This window comes from Ipomoea triloba, chromosome 5 (genome assembly GCF_003576645.1).
Source record: "Ipomoea triloba cultivar NCNSP0323 chromosome 5, ASM357664v1".
In the NCBI taxonomy this organism is placed as follows: Eukaryota; Viridiplantae; Streptophyta; class Magnoliopsida; order Solanales; family Convolvulaceae; genus Ipomoea; species Ipomoea triloba.
The window spans coordinates 3,465,716-3,483,713 of NC_044920.1; the positions used below are offsets into that span (position 1 = coordinate 3,465,716).

Genomic DNA, 17,998 nt, shown 5'->3' on the forward strand with positions numbered 1-17,998 from the left:
CAAAACACTCAAAGCCCTCATAACCCTCAAAGCCCTCATAACCCTTAAAGCCCTCAAACCAAAAGCAATAAGGATTTTATTAGCCTATATCGCACACAAAGACTTCAAAGTAAAATGGATGTCAAGGCTTTTGAGAGTTATGAGGGCTTTGAGGGAGCTTCTATTAATGTGATGCTGTTTTTTGTTGATGATTGGTTAATTTTGCCTTCTTTAACCTCAACAAGAATGAGCATCCACCTTGTCATTGGTTTTATTCAGTTTCTTCAAGCAAGGTTAAAATGTGGAAATATTTGATAAGTGTCAAAGATATATCTTTCTAAGGGTCAAACTAGGGTTGTCTTGTGAGATTATGAGGGCTTTGGGGGGTTTTGAGGGTTATGTGGGTTGCTAGATTACTCTTGAGTTAATTTTTGCTTGTTGTTGTTGTTGTTGTTATTGTTATTGGATTAGTCCAATACTATAACATGACATTTGAGATTTCACTATTAGGTTACGTTAAACATTTTGTTGGGGCGAAACACACCTTTCAATTGCTATAAATCAATGATTTGGTAGTATTTTTAGTAGGTAAACCTACATATGCGATTGTGAGTGTAGACACATTCAATGATATTCTTTATTATTTGTGAAAAATAATTTAGAGTTTTTTTTTTCAATTTTTTTTTTTAAATATGCTATTCTCAGTATCATATATATTGGATAAGACTAGTAGAGTCAAATCTCACTCATATCCTTGCATTCTTGCATACACATAATATACGATTTTTTATCACTAAGTTTTTAACAGTCCAACTTTACATGACTTGATGGGCGAATTTACATTCGAGAGATAATATTGCAACTATAAGAAAATGATTTGAAAAATGAAAATTAAGGGACCCTACAATCATGAATTTAAATTTGAGTTGGTAGAAATGCTAATATAATTTGTTGGTTTGTGAAAGTAGTATCCTTATTAACAAAACATGAATAAATAAACACATATACGTAGCCTTGGCCTCCTACCAAACATTTTCAATTAATATACGTATTAGTTTAACCCCCAAAGGATTTTAAGGTTAAACAAAATTTATTACTAATAAAAAAAAGTGTTTAAAAAAAAACTCATAATGTTGGGCGTGAAGGCTTGGAAAGACTAATCCCGCATCATGTCACTTGATATGTGACACGGACAGCTACCCAAGTATAAAAAATAAATAAATAAATAATATTGTGTATTCGTTACTAACTATAACTTTTGATACAATGGTAAACTCTTATTTTAGTCATAGCGCTTGATCGATCCTGACACACAATTTTACTTCAAATATTCATATGGTCTCTTTATGTAACATGACTAGTTTCATATTCAGACTTTAGAAACACCAATTGTAATAGAATCAGTAGTACTAAAAAAAAAAACAAACACCAATTACATTTTGGATTAATATTTGATGCATCGTTGATGTATAGATACTATACTTGAATTTTCAAAACGTTACATATATTGCTCCTTCCGTAACATATGGAAGGGGCAATATATGTACCATTTTGAAAATTGAGAGGCAACATTTACACTACGGGAGGGCAATATATGTACCGTTTTGAAAATTGATGGGCAACATTTGCACCACTAATAATTAAGAGATGATAATGATAATTGACATATTATAGAGGGGCATAAATTACAATTTTCCTTTTTCGTACTTTAGTCCATATTGCAACGTATTCAGTGGACAAAAGAAATTTTGAATCTCCATACACGTATGATTTAGATTTATTTATTTATTTATTTATTTTTGCGTATAATATAGTATAGTGTACGTAAATATATCGTGGACCAGTGTCCACAATATGCATTGTTGACTGTGATTCAAAATGACATTATTTTGTTTAAATTAGCGCAACCTCTTCCTCCTCCTGCTCTTCTTCTTCTTTTTCCCCATTTGATTGACATTCACCTTTGCAGTAATGTTAGGTATATAAATTTATATATATGTAAGTACATAATTTGTTAACTATAAATATATCATGTCATCAAGTGATTCTAATATTGTTTTAAGTTCATAATATGTGAACTATAAGTAAATAAACTTAAAACTAAAGGTTCATTAATTGAGTTTTTGACATATAATCATGATTTTGGTATAATTTTAAGAGATATTTGATTGAAAATTAGCAAGCTTTTATTATGGACTTGATGTATTGATTTTATAAACATGTAGTTAACAAATTATGTATGTACATATAGTGTCAACATTGTTTTTGCTTGCGTGACAAAAAAAAAATGTATCACTAAAGAACCCGTTTATGTGAATTAGGGAATGGTGTCGTTTTGGATTAGGTGGATCCAAGTTAATGATATAACAATTACTATAAATATATCTCGTGTACACACCAATAAGGCAATAATGAATCTATACTATCTATATCTATACTATATATAAAAACAAAATCCTCACTTTAAGTTTCCCGCCCAAAAGAGTCTTACAATATTTAGGATGCGATTATTTCCTATTTTCCTATTCGTTGTACAATTCTACATTACAATTCCTATCATACTACAATTCTATCGTAATAAGACTAGTATATATAAAAACTAAATCCTCACTTTAATCTTCCCGCCGAAAACAGTCCTACCATATTTAGGATGCGATTATTTCCTATTTTCCTATTCGTTATACAATTCTACATTACATTTCCTATCATACTACAATTCTATCGTAATAAGACTACTATATATAAAAACTAAATCCTCACTTTAAGCTTCCCACCCAAAACAGTCATACACTATTTAGGATGCGATTATCTCCTATTTTCCTATTCGTTGTACAATTCTACATTACAATTCCTATTGTATCACAATTCTACATTACAATTTCTATCATACTACAATTTTATTGCAATAAGATACAACCTTATATAAATCTCTAATCCTATATTGTGAACTTTAAAATTAAAAGAGAAACGCAAAACGAGTGCAATTATTCCGGACCTCTCCACCTTCAAATCTGTAAATTCTATTGTTGCAGTCAAGATATTGTTTTATTTAATATTGCTCAATTTTGTATTGTTTTATTTAATAGGAATAAAATCATGGTCATGTTTGGTCATATTGCTTTATTTTGTATTTATTGTTATGCATTTTTTATGTTGTTAGTACGCTGTTTTTTTTTTTTTTTTTTTTTTTTGCAGCTTTTTGCTTGGTTTTTTAAATTTCATGATCTTCCTTAGGGAACTTGCATCCATTTACAAACACATGTTCAAATTTAAAGATTTTGGATAGTTAAAGGCTCCCAGAGGAGTGCATAGCAATTAGCTAATTGGTAAATTCTTCTTAAAATTTTGTTTTATACTGGATGTGTTCTATACTGCACAAACTAATATTATTAATTAATTGGTAAAAAAATTAATAAAGTTTAATTGGTAACATAATTGTAGACAAACAAGTCATATATTATCAATTAATTGAGTAATACTTTTGCACTAATCTTATAATCAAATAAATGTACATGATCAATATAATTTTTTTTATAATTTTATCTTTATTTTTATTATCTAAATATATAATAAAAAATTTATCTGTGCATCGCACGGGTAATTGGACAATTTTTTGCTTTAATTCAAGGAAAACATCAGAAAACATCAGAAAACATAATCGGTCCAACAAATTTCATTAATTGTGCTATATAATATTTGATGTTATAATTTATATAATTGTATATCGATTCAAATATTCTTAAAATATTATAGCAAATCCATTCCGTGCAACGCACGGGCGAAAGTACTAGTAGAATTAAAAGAAAAATTTAATTAACATTTATCACATAGAAGATGTTTATACAGCTAGAAAAGATAGCCAAAATTTTCATTAGTGGAGTATAGGGGTCACATGATACTTAAGAACCTCAGCTATTTACGAGGAGTAATTACAAATGACCAAATTAAAGAAAACAAAGTAAGTTGATGAGTACATATATAATAAATTATATTTTTGGACTTCAATCTGTATGACCTTAATTATACAGGAACTGATAGGCAATTTATATCGTGGATCAGGATTCACAATACACTGTGAACTCTTGTCTAAAATACAGAATATTTGACTTCATAAAACACAGAATTCATGTTCATAATGCACAAATTATATAGCTAAGGACACATAAACACTTATAATAATACACATACACATAAACATGATATTTTAAAGTAAGTAAATACAGAGCGTGTGTATTATGTTATGAATATAGTGTCTTCATCTATATAATTCTATACATTATGAATTTCAATTCCGGTGAGAAGAAAGCTGCATGTGAGAAATGAAAAAGAATCTCAGCCCTAGATCCAAAAAAAAAATCGCCGCCTACGAATTAACTTTAACAATATGCACCGTAAGGCACAACAATATGCTCTGGAAGAAGAGACAATGTGAAAATTTAAATTTAATATAAGATCTTCAACACAAATCATTAACGACCATAAATAATAAACAAACAAATGGTATTCAACTTAAATTAGTAATTAGTGATCAAGATTAATTGATCTTTAAAAAAAAAAAGTTCGCCATCTACAGTTTAAAAAAAATGATATGGAAGGCACACAAATGTGCACTGAAAGAAGGAACAATGTGTACTCTAAGGCAAACAATATTCACTACGAAGACACAACATTGTTCTCTGGAAGGCATAACAATGTGCTCTGTATCGCATAACAATGTGCACTAGAAGAAGGAACAATGTGTACTGTATGGCATAACAATGTGCACTGGAAGAAGGAACAATGTGAAATATATGGCATAACACAATGTGCACGGGAAGAAGAAACAATGTGTACTTGAAGACAAAAAAAATTAACTTATACAAAATTACAATAATGTCACCGTGTTTTTCTTTTTAAATCTCTAATTTGAACCTTTGATTTGGACTCAATCTATGGATATAATTACATCCTATTTCTCTCCTAAGGCAATTGTTTTGATCCTTTATATATATATACTAGTTATCACACACGCGTTGCGCGATTAAACCAATGCCCAATGCGTATTTTTAAATTAGCGTTCCTTAATTGGTTAAAGTAGTCATATAATAACGAGAGAGGAAAAAAATGCTAAATTAATTAAAATCAAAGAAATAGTCTCGATACTTATATATTTTAATAAAACATAACGAAATTGTAAATAGCTAAATTGCAACTAAAATAAGTAGAAACAAATAAACCACTTACATGGGAGCAAATGGCGTGTCATCATTGTTACTTGTTTGGACACCTGTCCGACCATTTAAAATCCACGTGTAATTGTATTTGTGATCAAGTACTTTATAGTTCGTCCGGATAGGACAGGTTTAACAATGACATTTGAGATGATGTACCATTTGTTGGTTTGTAAAGTGATATCATACATTCCAATGTCATTATCAAACACTATTGATTGAACTCGAGTTCCTTGCATTTAGATATAGCATTTACAATGATGTTGGTGATGAATGAGAGCATCTTCATAATAATAATAATACTAATAATGATAAAAATAAAATAATAATAATAATAATAATAATAATAATAAAGGGAGAAAAATTTTACTATTTACTTACTGTTTCATCCTCAAGTACGATAAGCATATACTTTTTCTCAAGCGTTCCAATAGCGTTTTTTGATTTGTTTTTCTTAATGACATGAATTGTACAACTCCAGCCCACAGTTTGTGTGTCAATATCAATTAACTTTACAGCATTTGTCATTACTAATATCCTTGTGTGATGGAAAATATGTTCATAAATGATGTTATGAAATAATATAATGGAAACAACAACATAAATTCAAAAACCATAGATTAGGGAGTTAGGAAATGTGTAGATTATAGAGGAATATAATGAGAACCACAACATTACATACAAGGATAAAGTATAGATAAACAGATTATACAATAGATATATTTACATAACGATATTGAAGTTAAACTAATTAATCAGTATACCATCATTGCTTTTTTTTTTTTTTTTTAAAAAAAAGAAACCTGTAATCATTATGAGTACAAATAATAATAGAATTAGCATGATAATATTTTGACAATCATACCTATAGAATGTCAAGTAGATGGTGTGTTGTAGAATATGTTAGGTTTTGTTTTGGGTGAATACCACTGAGAAGGGGAGGGGTTTATATAGTGTTGTTTTGGGTAGAATAATGATTTAGTTAGGAATCGATCTATACAAAATTGTATTATAGAATCTTATTAAGACTTCAATAATCTAATTATAAGTTAGGAATCTATACAGAATTGTATTATAGAATATTGTCAATTTGATTGAAAATCCAATAAAGAAACAAATTGCCTAAAGAATTTAATGTTAAACTTCCGTTATATTTAACGGAAAATTTTGGTAAAATTATACAAGATTAGGATATATTAGGAATTTAATTGAAAGTTGCACAATAAGAAGAACACAAAGTACAATTTGTTAAAGCAGATTATTACACAAATATTTTTTTAGATCCAGTTAAGGGTCTAACATTATTGGCTCTTATTATAAGTATATATATATATATATATATATATATATATAAATAAAGTGAAGAAGGAAAAAATTAAAGATACGCCAAAACAACTTCTACATCGGCAGGTCTTGTCTCAGTTAGTTGTCTGTGGAACTCCAATAGCTCCCAGTTATTGGTTTTTGTTGAAGCAAAAACCCAAAAGTCATGCTTTTTCACTCCCGTATATTGGTTTTGGTTGTTGTGCGAACTATGGTCTACGCAATATATAATGATTGTCATTTTGGTTCGATCCCTCCCGTATATATACATGCACCCGTCAGGACCACAAGTAGCCTGACCCACCCAAATCAAGAACGCTAATCGGCCGTTCCTACTTAGAGTTGAAATTGGAACCGATTACGAAACCAACAGAGACCAAATATATCATTTTCCATTATTATTATTATTATTATTATTATTATTATTATTATTATTATTTTCGCCCGTGCGTTGCACGGAATGAATTTTGTTATAATGTTTTAAGAATATTTAGATCGATATATAATTATATAAATTATAACATGAATATTATATAGTGCGAATGATGAAAATGGTTGGATCAATTATGTTTTCTAATGTTATCCTTGCTTGAATTCAAGCAAATAATTGATCAATTACCCGTGCAATGCATGGATAAATATTTTAAATTATATATTTAGATAATAAAATTAAAGAGAATAATAATAAAAAAAATTTATATTGAATGTGTACAATTATTTTATTATGTGATTAGTGTAAAAATATCACTCAATATAATATTTGTAAATGATTAAAAATAAATGGTAAATGATTAATAATAATTATAATTATTGATTGACAGCCAATTTGAATAAAATCAATTTCATTGATTTGTGCAAATTTCATTTGTTTCAGCCAATTAATAATTAATAATATGCCAATTTCATTTCTTGCAGAGAATTTCATTCTTTTGAATTTAAAATATGGAATAAACCTTAGGATAAGTTCTTAAAATATGGAATAAATATTTACAAAATTATATTCAGATACATACATACATACATACATATATATATATATATATATATATATATATTTGGATGCACAATTTTGTAAATATTTAGATCTAATTTCTAATAATGGCCACGGGATATCATGCTTAATGCAATCGACTTTCACTGAACATTGTAAATTGGATATGATGCTTAATGTAATCTTTAATATTATTTACAGAAGAATATTTACGGTCAATATATTATTTTTGTATTTTGAAATAAAATAATAAGGCATAACAAATTACAAAAGTGCATACCTACAATCCTCAATAACAAAATCAATCAACCTTTGGGATTTTGTTTAACTTGAATATCTTTTGGCTGATGAATGGAAACGACACGACCAATCAAATCTGTGAAAATAATAAATACATTAACATGCCATAGGATTTGTATAACATTAAATATAAAACGACATTAGAATGGTAACTTACCAATTAACTGGTTACAATCAACACCTCCTGGAGCCTTTAAGGATCCAAAATCCTTAAATTGAAACATTTTTTTTGGAAAAATTAAATCATCTTGATCCGAAAAACTGATCACCGTATCATTGTTTGCTTTTAGGATGTATTTGTGCTCGCATGTCTTAAACCTCATGCGAGATGTATGCACAATGAAATTCTGAACGTCATAAACCTTTCCTTCCCTCAAAAGAGTACTGAATTTTTGAACATATTCTTTTGGAATTTGTAAATGGATGCAAATTCCCTATGAGAATCATTCAGTAATTAAAATTATTATGTAGATATTCAATAAAAGAGAAAATTTTGTTGTTTAAATAATGTATAATGCAATACATACCTTATAGTCATGAAATAAGCACTCTAGAGTTTGGTGGTTCAGTGGTGTGCGTTGATATTCTTTAGAAAAATAATAACGCATTAAACGAAGGCATATGGATGTTTTTCTTGTCCTAAGAGAGAGTTGGGATGCAGAAAGAAGACTTGAATCCATACTTTATTGTTGAATAGAATGACAATACAATGAAAAAATAATATGTATGTAAATTGATCATGAGGTGTAGCATATATATATATGAATAAAATGGAGTAAGATTGACCACTTTAGTAGGATATTACCATTTGAAATTTGGTTATAAATGGTTATAAATTAAAATGTAATAAACTTGAATATTTGACTCATAAGAACAATAAAAAGTTGACGCAAATGAATTAGGAATGTATGTGTGTGTATATAAGTATAAATCAAGCCAAATCTCGTGTCTTGAAACCCAATATTCGTACTTTAATTTCTGCATGGCCATTATATATTCATTCTATAACAGAAAAAACATTAATAATCAGAAACCCAGGAAGGCAAGAACATTGCATGGAAATTAACGTTAAATCCTCGTTTCATTCCTTAACGGATTATTAATTAATTAGTTTATTATACTATAGCATTTGATTGAAATAACTTAATCGAAATTACAAATATATCACCAAATCACCAATTATATCATCAATTATTCAATCACCAATTAATATTACCATATTATATTACCTATTTAATATTTTAATTAATTAATAAATCCAATTATTCAATCACCAACATTTAACCATAATAAATTAATAATTAATAAATTAATAAATAAATAAAATAACTGAGTTTACCAAAATTATTGTAGGTCACGTAAAATATAATAGAATATTTATATAGTAAAATAGTTTACTAAAAACAATAATATTTAAAATAAAATATTAAAATAACCAAGGTATCACAGATTGAGAAGAGATTTTTTTTTATCATTTACTTTCCAAATTTATTAAATAATTACTAAAGAAATAATACAAAATAAATAAAAATATTTTACTATAGTTAATATTTTAAATAATTAGTTTTTTTTTTGTAATGAACATAAATAACAAAAAGACTATTATTAATAAAATTAATATATTTATTCATTTTAAAAATGCCTTCTATTAATGTGTCTCTTTTTAAAATTCAGAAAATTGAAGNATTAACTATATTAGAATGAAAAAATTATATAATATTGTAGTAAAATTTTTACATGTCAATCATCTATATTTACATAAAATTAAAATTAATTATACTTTCCTTTTGAAAAATCTTCCATATTATGTTTATCCTCCACTATATAATGATGAGAAATGACTCTTCTCTCACAACGTACCAATATCTGTGCTCTCACTATTAGTTAGAGATCTATAATCTGTAATTCTACGAAGTCGAAGATCGAACTTTAACACGCGTAGAATTGTTATGGTATGCGGTATGATTTAATTTTTAGTTGATTCATTCTGCATGTTGGAGATCCTTATGGTGTAGTCTGCATTCCATAGAGTATTTTGTAGTACTGTGATTTAGTTTGATTTTAACAGCTCAATATGCTTTGATTTTTGCTGATAAGGTTTCAAGTAGCTAGGCCAATTTTGCCATGGGCGTATCACGTATGTAAAATTACAATTTTTCAGAGTGATTGTAGTGAACAATCAAACGTTTTCTATAATTATATATTTTAATCACATTGGTAATTTCTAATGGAAAAACATTGTATTGTAACTTTGTATTACAAGATTTTGAATGATAATACCTTATTTAACTATCCATCTTTTTAGTTGTACTGTGCAAAATAACTAGCAATCTACGAATGCTCATCTATATATTGTAGAATTTGCAATCTTGATCTTCCCCATTTACGGATGCTTATGTAATTTGGTAAAAATGGTGGTTACTATACTTGAATAAATCCTCAATTATTCATTCCAATTGTTCGTTTTACCATTCCAATTCTTCATTTTATAAAAAATGGTGCATTGGAAGCTAAACATGGGTCATTGTATCATTGATTGTTGATTCCAATTATTATTAATCTTTATCATTAATTGCACAATACTAATTCACACTTATTAGTTAAAAAATGGTGATTACTATACTTGAATAAATAAATGAAATAATAATATTAAATTTTGTAGCCTCGATTTAAAATCTATTATGTTAATATAATAATAATAATAATAATAATAATAATAATAATAATATAATACTCCGTAGTAATAATAATCTAAAATTCTTAATATAATTTTCCTAATAATAATAATAATATAATAATAATAATCCATAACTCTTAATATAAGTTTGTAACTAAATTTTCCTATTAAATCTGTTTATAAAGGTAATTATAAATATAGAATTGAGAAATTCCTATGATATTTTATTTAATTGATATTATTCCTAATATATTTTATCTAAAAGGCTTCCTTCCTTTTTTATAACATTGTTCCATATGTTAATCCGTTTAATATGCTAATCTATATAGGTAATTACCATATACTATTTACCATCTAAATAATCCGTGGTAATTACACTATATTTAACATCTAAATTTATTATGGTCATTAAACATAGAGATTTCATTCTTACGATAATTTTATATATTTTTACTTCAGATAATGTCAATTACCCGTGCATTTCATTTGATTACTTTTGAATAAAATCTTAAAAATTATGACAACTAATGAATTAATATTGTTGTTCATAATATAAATTTTATCAAATCAGTTAACGAAATTGATAATACACATATTACATCCATAATTAGAGGAGATTAACAAAATTATGATAATTATTTCAATTCACGTATTATTATGCTAATTCACATATTATTACGTCCATACAATTATGTAAATTATTTCAATTCACAGATTATTCCACATATAAAATTATGCTAATGGTTACTTTGGAATAAAATCTTAATAGTTATGGTCATTGAGAAATTAGTTCAAACATTATACTTTTATTAAACGGTTTTTTATACTTGCCGTAATTTTATCTAATCAATTAAAGAAATTAATGGTACACATATTACGGACATAATTAAAGAAAATTAAACATACACATATATATTACGGATAAAATTAAAGAAAATTAAACATACACATATTACGTCCATAATTAAACGAAATTAAAATATACATTATTTTTTAATTATAATATATACTCCTTAATTACCATACTTATTCATAATACATGGACGTCATAATTAGCATAATATTAATCTATACTATATATAAAAACATAAGAATAGTAAAGGCATATTTTAAATTTTAAACAATAGTAAAGGTAAATTAAAAATAGAATGAAAATATTTCAATAATAATATTCTACATCATTAATTAAAAATAGAACAGAAATTAGGTAAAAATACCAGAGGATCTATTATTCTAATTGACTAATTAACTGAAAATAAAAAAAAATCGACTAAAAATGAATCTGATGTTACTAATTGATTGAATATATAAAAGGAAATGAATATTAATAATTGACTGTAAATAAAAAAAAAATATCCATAATTAACTAAAATGAAAAAGGAAATGGTCATATCATTGCAATTTAATTAAAAAAGGAAAACATTCTACATCATAAATAATAAAGGCATATTATAAACAATATTAAAGATAAATTAAAAAAGGAACGGAAATTAAAAATGAAACGGAAATATTTCAATAATAATATTCTACATCATCAATTAAAAATGGAACGAAAATTAGGTAAATATTACTACGTAATTCTTTTCATTTTTCCTAGATAAGGTTGCCTGATATTAATTTACACATAACAATCGGCACTAATAATAAAAAAAAAATAGAAGAACTGCCTGAGACGTCTGTTTTTTTTTTTTTAAATTTTATTATTATTATTATTATTATTTAATTATTTTAATTAAAATTATTTAAAAAGTTTATTTTAAAATTAGTAACCACCATGTCATCACAATTGTAGGTAAACAGGTCAATTTGGACTTTTTTTTTTAAACATGTCAATTTGTACTTAATTGCATGAGTTTATATAGTTCAGGAATCCAATTGCATTCTTTTTGAGTTCGATGGCCTAATTGCAGTTTTGTGTGTAGTTCAGTGGTTTATTTGACCATTATTCCGAGAAAAATGATATTACTAATTGATTTAAAATATAAAAAGATCGTAATCTATATTCTATACTATATATAAAAGTAAAATCCTCCTATTTCATTCCCCGCCTAAACTTTTGTAGTCAATTAATGAAATATTTTATTGGTCAAATAATTAATAAAGCTTATTTGTTAAGAAAATGTAAGATAGAAATTAACTAATATCTATAAATTGATAATATGTATACTCACGTATCAACACTATTAATAAAAGTAAAATCATTTATCGGGAAAAGAAAAGGATATTACTAATTGACTGAAAATTATTTAAAAACTTTAATAGTTAATTATACTTTCCTTTTTAAAACTCTAATTTATTTAAACTTTAAAAAAATTAATTGAACATGGGTTGTTAGATTTTTATAATAATCAAAACTAATTCATTCAAATATGGAGGAGGAAGATAAAACTAAATGCAATATAGGGAAAATGAATATACTTAAGTATAAAAGTATAATTACACATATATTAGTGTAATTGACTAATAATAATTGCCTAATAATTATTATGATAATTAAGTTAAGCATTGGTCGTTGAATTTATTTTTATAATAATTACAATTAATTTATTTCTCATTTTCTCTTATTTATTTTAGTAATAATATAATTATATAAGTCATAATATAATTATATAAGTCATATTACTTATAGATCTTTTTAAGATAATTTTAGACAAACAAGTCATATATTATTCAATTAATTGAGTAATATTTTTGTACTTGTGAGCATAAATATAATATGTGCAGTCTAACTATTAGCTTAGGTTTTTAGTTGAGATGGAGCACATGCTTTAATTTGGTATCAAAGCCATGCAAAAGATCATGGGTTCGAATCTTCGCGTCACCTTCAAAAAGAGACTTCCACGTGTTGCGCTTGGAATCCACCGCACACGTTGAGGGGGCGTGTGAGCATAAATATAATATGTGCAGTCCAACTACCAGCTTAGGTTTTTAGTTGAGATGGAGCACATGCTTTAATTGTACTAATCTTATAATCAAATAAATGTACACGTTCAATATTAGAATTTTTTATAATTTCATCTTTATTTTTATTATCTCAATATATAATAAAAAAAATTTATCCACGCCCGGGTAATTGGACAATTATTTGTTCTAATTCAAAGGAAAACATCAGAACACATAATCGATCCAATCAATTTCATCAATTGCGCTATATAATATTCGATGTTATAATATATATAATTGTATAATGATCCAAATATTCTTTAAATATTATAACAAATCCATTCCGTGCAACGCACTGGCGAAAATACTAGTAATACATAATAATAAAAAAGATTTAACTATAGTTAATATTTCTTCGTTCGTGGTCTCGAAGTAGACATAGTAACAATCCCCCATTTTCCTGTTGATATTGCCGACCCACCAACCATCATTGTCGAAGACGTCAACTTTCTGGCAAATGTAATAAAGGTCAGCGGAAACAATCGGCGACTTCGGCCGGATTTCATCAGCAGGAACCGTCGCCGTCAGCGGTGATGAAAAGTCGTCCGTCAACAGAGTCTTGTATTGGACTACGTATTTCCTGGCGCTGGGCAACACACCCACCACCGTAGCCTCGTAGTAGGATCCCACAAAGCCTTCCTCGTTGCTCAACACCTCCACAGCGTCGCCAATAGAGAGAGAAACCGAATTTAAGAAATAGAGAGAGAAAAATAAAGGTAAAATCCGGCTCAGAATTCAGATGGAATACGAATTATGATTATAAGTAATAGTTTATATAGAAAATAATGAAGAGAGAGATAGAGGTGAAAAAGGTAAGAAATTAAGTGGGGTGGAGATAAGGGAGTAGTTTAGGAAATTTGGCTGATTAGTAGGAGAAAAAATAATATATAGCATAATATAAATATAGGATGGGCGAAAAAATTATGTATATCATAACATAAATATATATATAAGATGATATATATATAAAGAAAATATATTAGGAAAGATAATTATGATAATAATAAGAAAAAATTCTGTGGAAAATAAATTATTATGATGATAATTATGAAAAAATTTCTGTATAGCATATAATATATATGATAATAAGAAAATATATTAGGAAAGATAATTATGATGATAATAAGAAAAAATTCTGTGGAAAGATAATTATTATGATGATAATAAGAAAAAATTCTGTATAGCATATAATATATATGATACATATATACATTACAGAAATATATATATATGAAATTAACTAATCTACATGCAGTTAGTTAACAAATCAAGCCAAATATCGTGTCTTGAAACCCAAGATTCGTACTTTAATTTCTGCATGGCCATTATATATTCTATAACAGAAAAAACATTAATAATCAGAAACCCAGGAAGGCAAGAACATTGCATGGAAATTAACGTTAAATCCTCGTTTCATTCCTTAACGGATTATTAATTAACTTAATCGAAATTACAAATATATCACCAAATCACCAATTATATCATTTAACCATAATAAATTAATAATTAATAAATTAATTAATAAATAAATAAATAAAATAACTGAGTTTACTAAAATGCCCCTAAATTTGGGCGGGAAACTTTAGAAGGATAATGTTATTATATATAGATAGATTATAGATTATTATTATAAAATTATTGTATGCAGGCCTGTTGTGGATATGAATTTGCATTACATAGGACTGAAATACACCACGGCAACTTTTACAAAAGCATTGGGCAATCTTGTCCCAGCCATTACTTTTATATTGGCTTGGATCCTTAGGTACATTTTTAGTGATGATACCATCAATATAATCATTATAATATTTTATAATAATTACATATATATAACCCAATAATGTACAGGCTTGAGAAAGTGAAGATGAGGAAATTGCATAGCCAAGCAAAAATTTTGGGAACAACAGCGACAATTGGGGGAGCCATGATTATGACTCTTGTCAGAGGACCAAACATTGGGTTGCCTTGGACCAAACACACACACCATATCCACACTCAAACTTTACATTCCCAGCAAGATTTTATTAAAGGTGCTCTCATGATTGCAGCAGGTTGCTTCTGGTGGGCAATCTTCTACATTCTTCAGGTTATATATTTAGGAAAAATTGCATTTTTGTCCTCCAATTATACCGTACCTGTTGTATAAACTTAGTCCCTGAGTTATATGTGTGAATATCTTTAATCCTAAGTTATGCATGGAGTGATGATCTTAATTTAGTTCTTGAAAGACTAAATCAACCACCTTATTAAGTGACAAAGTGGTGGTAGAAATAGTCCCCAAGCAACTAAAATCATCATTTTGTTTATAACTTAAGAGTTAAAGATGATCACATATATAACCATGGTTGAAAAAATAGCTAGGCTCTCGAGAAGCGCCTAGCGCCTAGGTGGGGAAAATCGGAGCCTAGGCGCCCATGTATTTTTTTTATATTTTTTATTTTTTAAAAATTTGTTCAAGTATTTTTAATTTTTTTTTAAAGACTAATAATTATAAACTATATAATACTTTAATAGTTAATACTAAAATATTAAATATTAACCTAACAAATATCTAGTTTGTACAATTTAAGGTTATTTTGCTCAAAACAATGTTATTTTGAGCGAAATAGCCCATTAAAAAAAAAGAAGAACAATAGCTAACCGACCGACTAGGCGGCCTAGTTGGTGCTTAGGAGGTCTAGTTAGCGCCTAAGCGGCCTAGGCGGCGCTTAAGCTGCCTAGTCGGTCACCTAGCCGGCCAGCCGCTAAATCACCATTTAAGGTGATACGTTAGGGGCGCCTAGCGCCTAAGCGGCGATTAATCAGTGTCTGAGTGGAATTTTTACAACACTATGTAGTAGTATAACAAATAATAGTGTTGAGTTTCACCCTATATCTGTATGACTTGTTTTGTTTAACAGGCAAATACGTTGAAATCATATCCTACTGGACTATCTCTTAGTTGTTTGATATGTACTGTGGGAGCATTGCAAGCCTCTGTGGTAGCCTTAGTGGCTGAGAGGGGTAATCCGGCAACCTGGGCCTTACATTGTGACATTAAGCTCTTAGCGTATGTTTATAGTGTAAGGACTATTCTTTCCTTTTTGTCTATGAATTAAAGAGTAATAGTGGCTGGATGCGTTTAATTAATCCCATCCATATGCTATAAGTGTAACTAATTATGTTACTAAACAAGGTCTAATTTTTTTTTTTTTTTCTCTTTCTTTTTCGTTTTCTTTTTCTACCAAATCATACTCTAATTCCGCGACTTAGTGACCAGAAATGTAAAAATGGAGGTCAGTAATTTGTGCTTTTTCGCCACAAATTAAAGTGTGAAGTTGGTTCCTATCAGATCAACGAGAAAATTAGAAATAAGACGTAAAAATAACTATTATCCTATAATTCAAATGTCAAAAAGCACAATTTTTTCAAACATTAGTATTCAAGATTTCTAAGAGAAGTTTAATTAATTTTAATGGTTTAGTTTATTTGCAGGGAGTAATTGGTTCAGGAGTTGCATATTACTTATCAGGTGTAATCATGAAGGAAAAGGGACTTGTTTTCGTCACTGCATTTAATCCATTAAACATGATTATCGTCGCAATTTTGGGGTCATTTATGTTAGCTGAGCAGTTGGACTTTGGAAAGTATGTCTTTTAACTAACCCTTCCTTCTACATTTTAATTAACTATAATTATAGTATGAAATTATGAACAGATACTGCATTGTAATAAAGTTAGTAGTATTCAAAAAAAAAATTAATTATAGTATGAAACAAAAAAAAAACAAAAAAAAAAATAATTCAACCATTGTGTTCAACTCTCTTAAATTTAATCAAATGCTATCTTTCATATTGTATTGATCATAGGGCTTTGGGAGCCGGTGTGATTGTCATTGGTCTATATATGGTACTATGGGGAAAGAATCAAGATCAAGACTCGCAAGAATCAATCCATGATCAGGTAGCTTCGATTGATAAACCGCCATCAACATTAATCAAGTTTCCAATTAAGCAAGAACGAATTGATACTCCTAAACAATTGCCGGAGATGAAGCAGTGTGGCTAAAGATTGAAGTACCAAGAGAATATAAATTAAAGTTTGGGAGGAATTAGGAAAATAAATAATATATTTTTGAAAAAAAAAAGAAGAGCCTTTTTAGTTCCTCAAATTAAGGATGTCTCTATTTGTTAAAACCTAATATTGATGTAAAAACAAATTTGAATTAAATAAATTCTCAGCTTTGCACTAGGATAGCCCATTTTACCTATATTTTTCTTGAAGGTTGGATTTCAAATAACATAGTTCCTATTTTTATATATGGAAGGGGAATCTTATCTTAAGTAGTCTTGGGGGAATTCTTTTTTCTTTTTCTTTTTTTGGGTGAAAACCTTCCCTTGTGACTCTAGGTTGCCCATAATGGACAGATTCAAATCGAGAAGGCTAGCTAATAGACGACTGCTCCCGCTGAGAGTTCAACTTGTAATCTTGTAGTTACCAAGTCAATCGTTGATCAACTCCGCTGGAGAATTCTTATCCATGTACTCCAAAGATATAAAAGAATAATGGAAATATCATTTGGCTAGATCCTTTTATA

General features: G+C 27.8%; 1 protein-coding gene across 1 annotated transcript; it reads left to right on the forward strand.

Moving 5' to 3' along the window:
* Positions 1–114: 114 nt before the first annotated feature.
* On the forward strand, positions 115–17,469 carry LOC116019680 (WAT1-related protein At2g39510-like). The gene is made up of 6 exons (XM_031259969.1): positions 115–272; positions 15,072–15,188; positions 15,272–15,509; positions 16,324–16,485; positions 16,898–17,049; positions 17,271–17,469. Exons 1-6 carry the CDS (start codon positions 115–117, stop codon positions 17,467–17,469), a joined length of 1,026 nt encoding a protein of 341 aa, XP_031115829.1.
* The last annotated feature ends 529 nt before the right edge of the window (positions 17,470–17,998 follow it).

What these genes read in the sequence shown, in the direction of transcription:
- LOC116019680 (XM_031259969.1), top strand. Translation starts at nt 115, where the DNA reads ATGGATGTCAAGGCTTTTGAGAGTTATGAGGGCTTTGAGGGAGCTTCT. An exon ending in ATATTGGCTTGGATCCTTAG is followed by an intron (nt 15,189 to 15,271) that starts GTACATTTTTAG and finishes AATAATGTACAG; the next exon opens with GCTTGAGAAAGTGAAGATGA. An exon ending in GAGCAGTTGGACTTTGGAAA is followed by an intron (nt 17,050 to 17,270) that starts GTATGTCTTTTA and finishes TATTGATCATAG; the next exon opens with GGCTTTGGGAGCCGGTGTGA.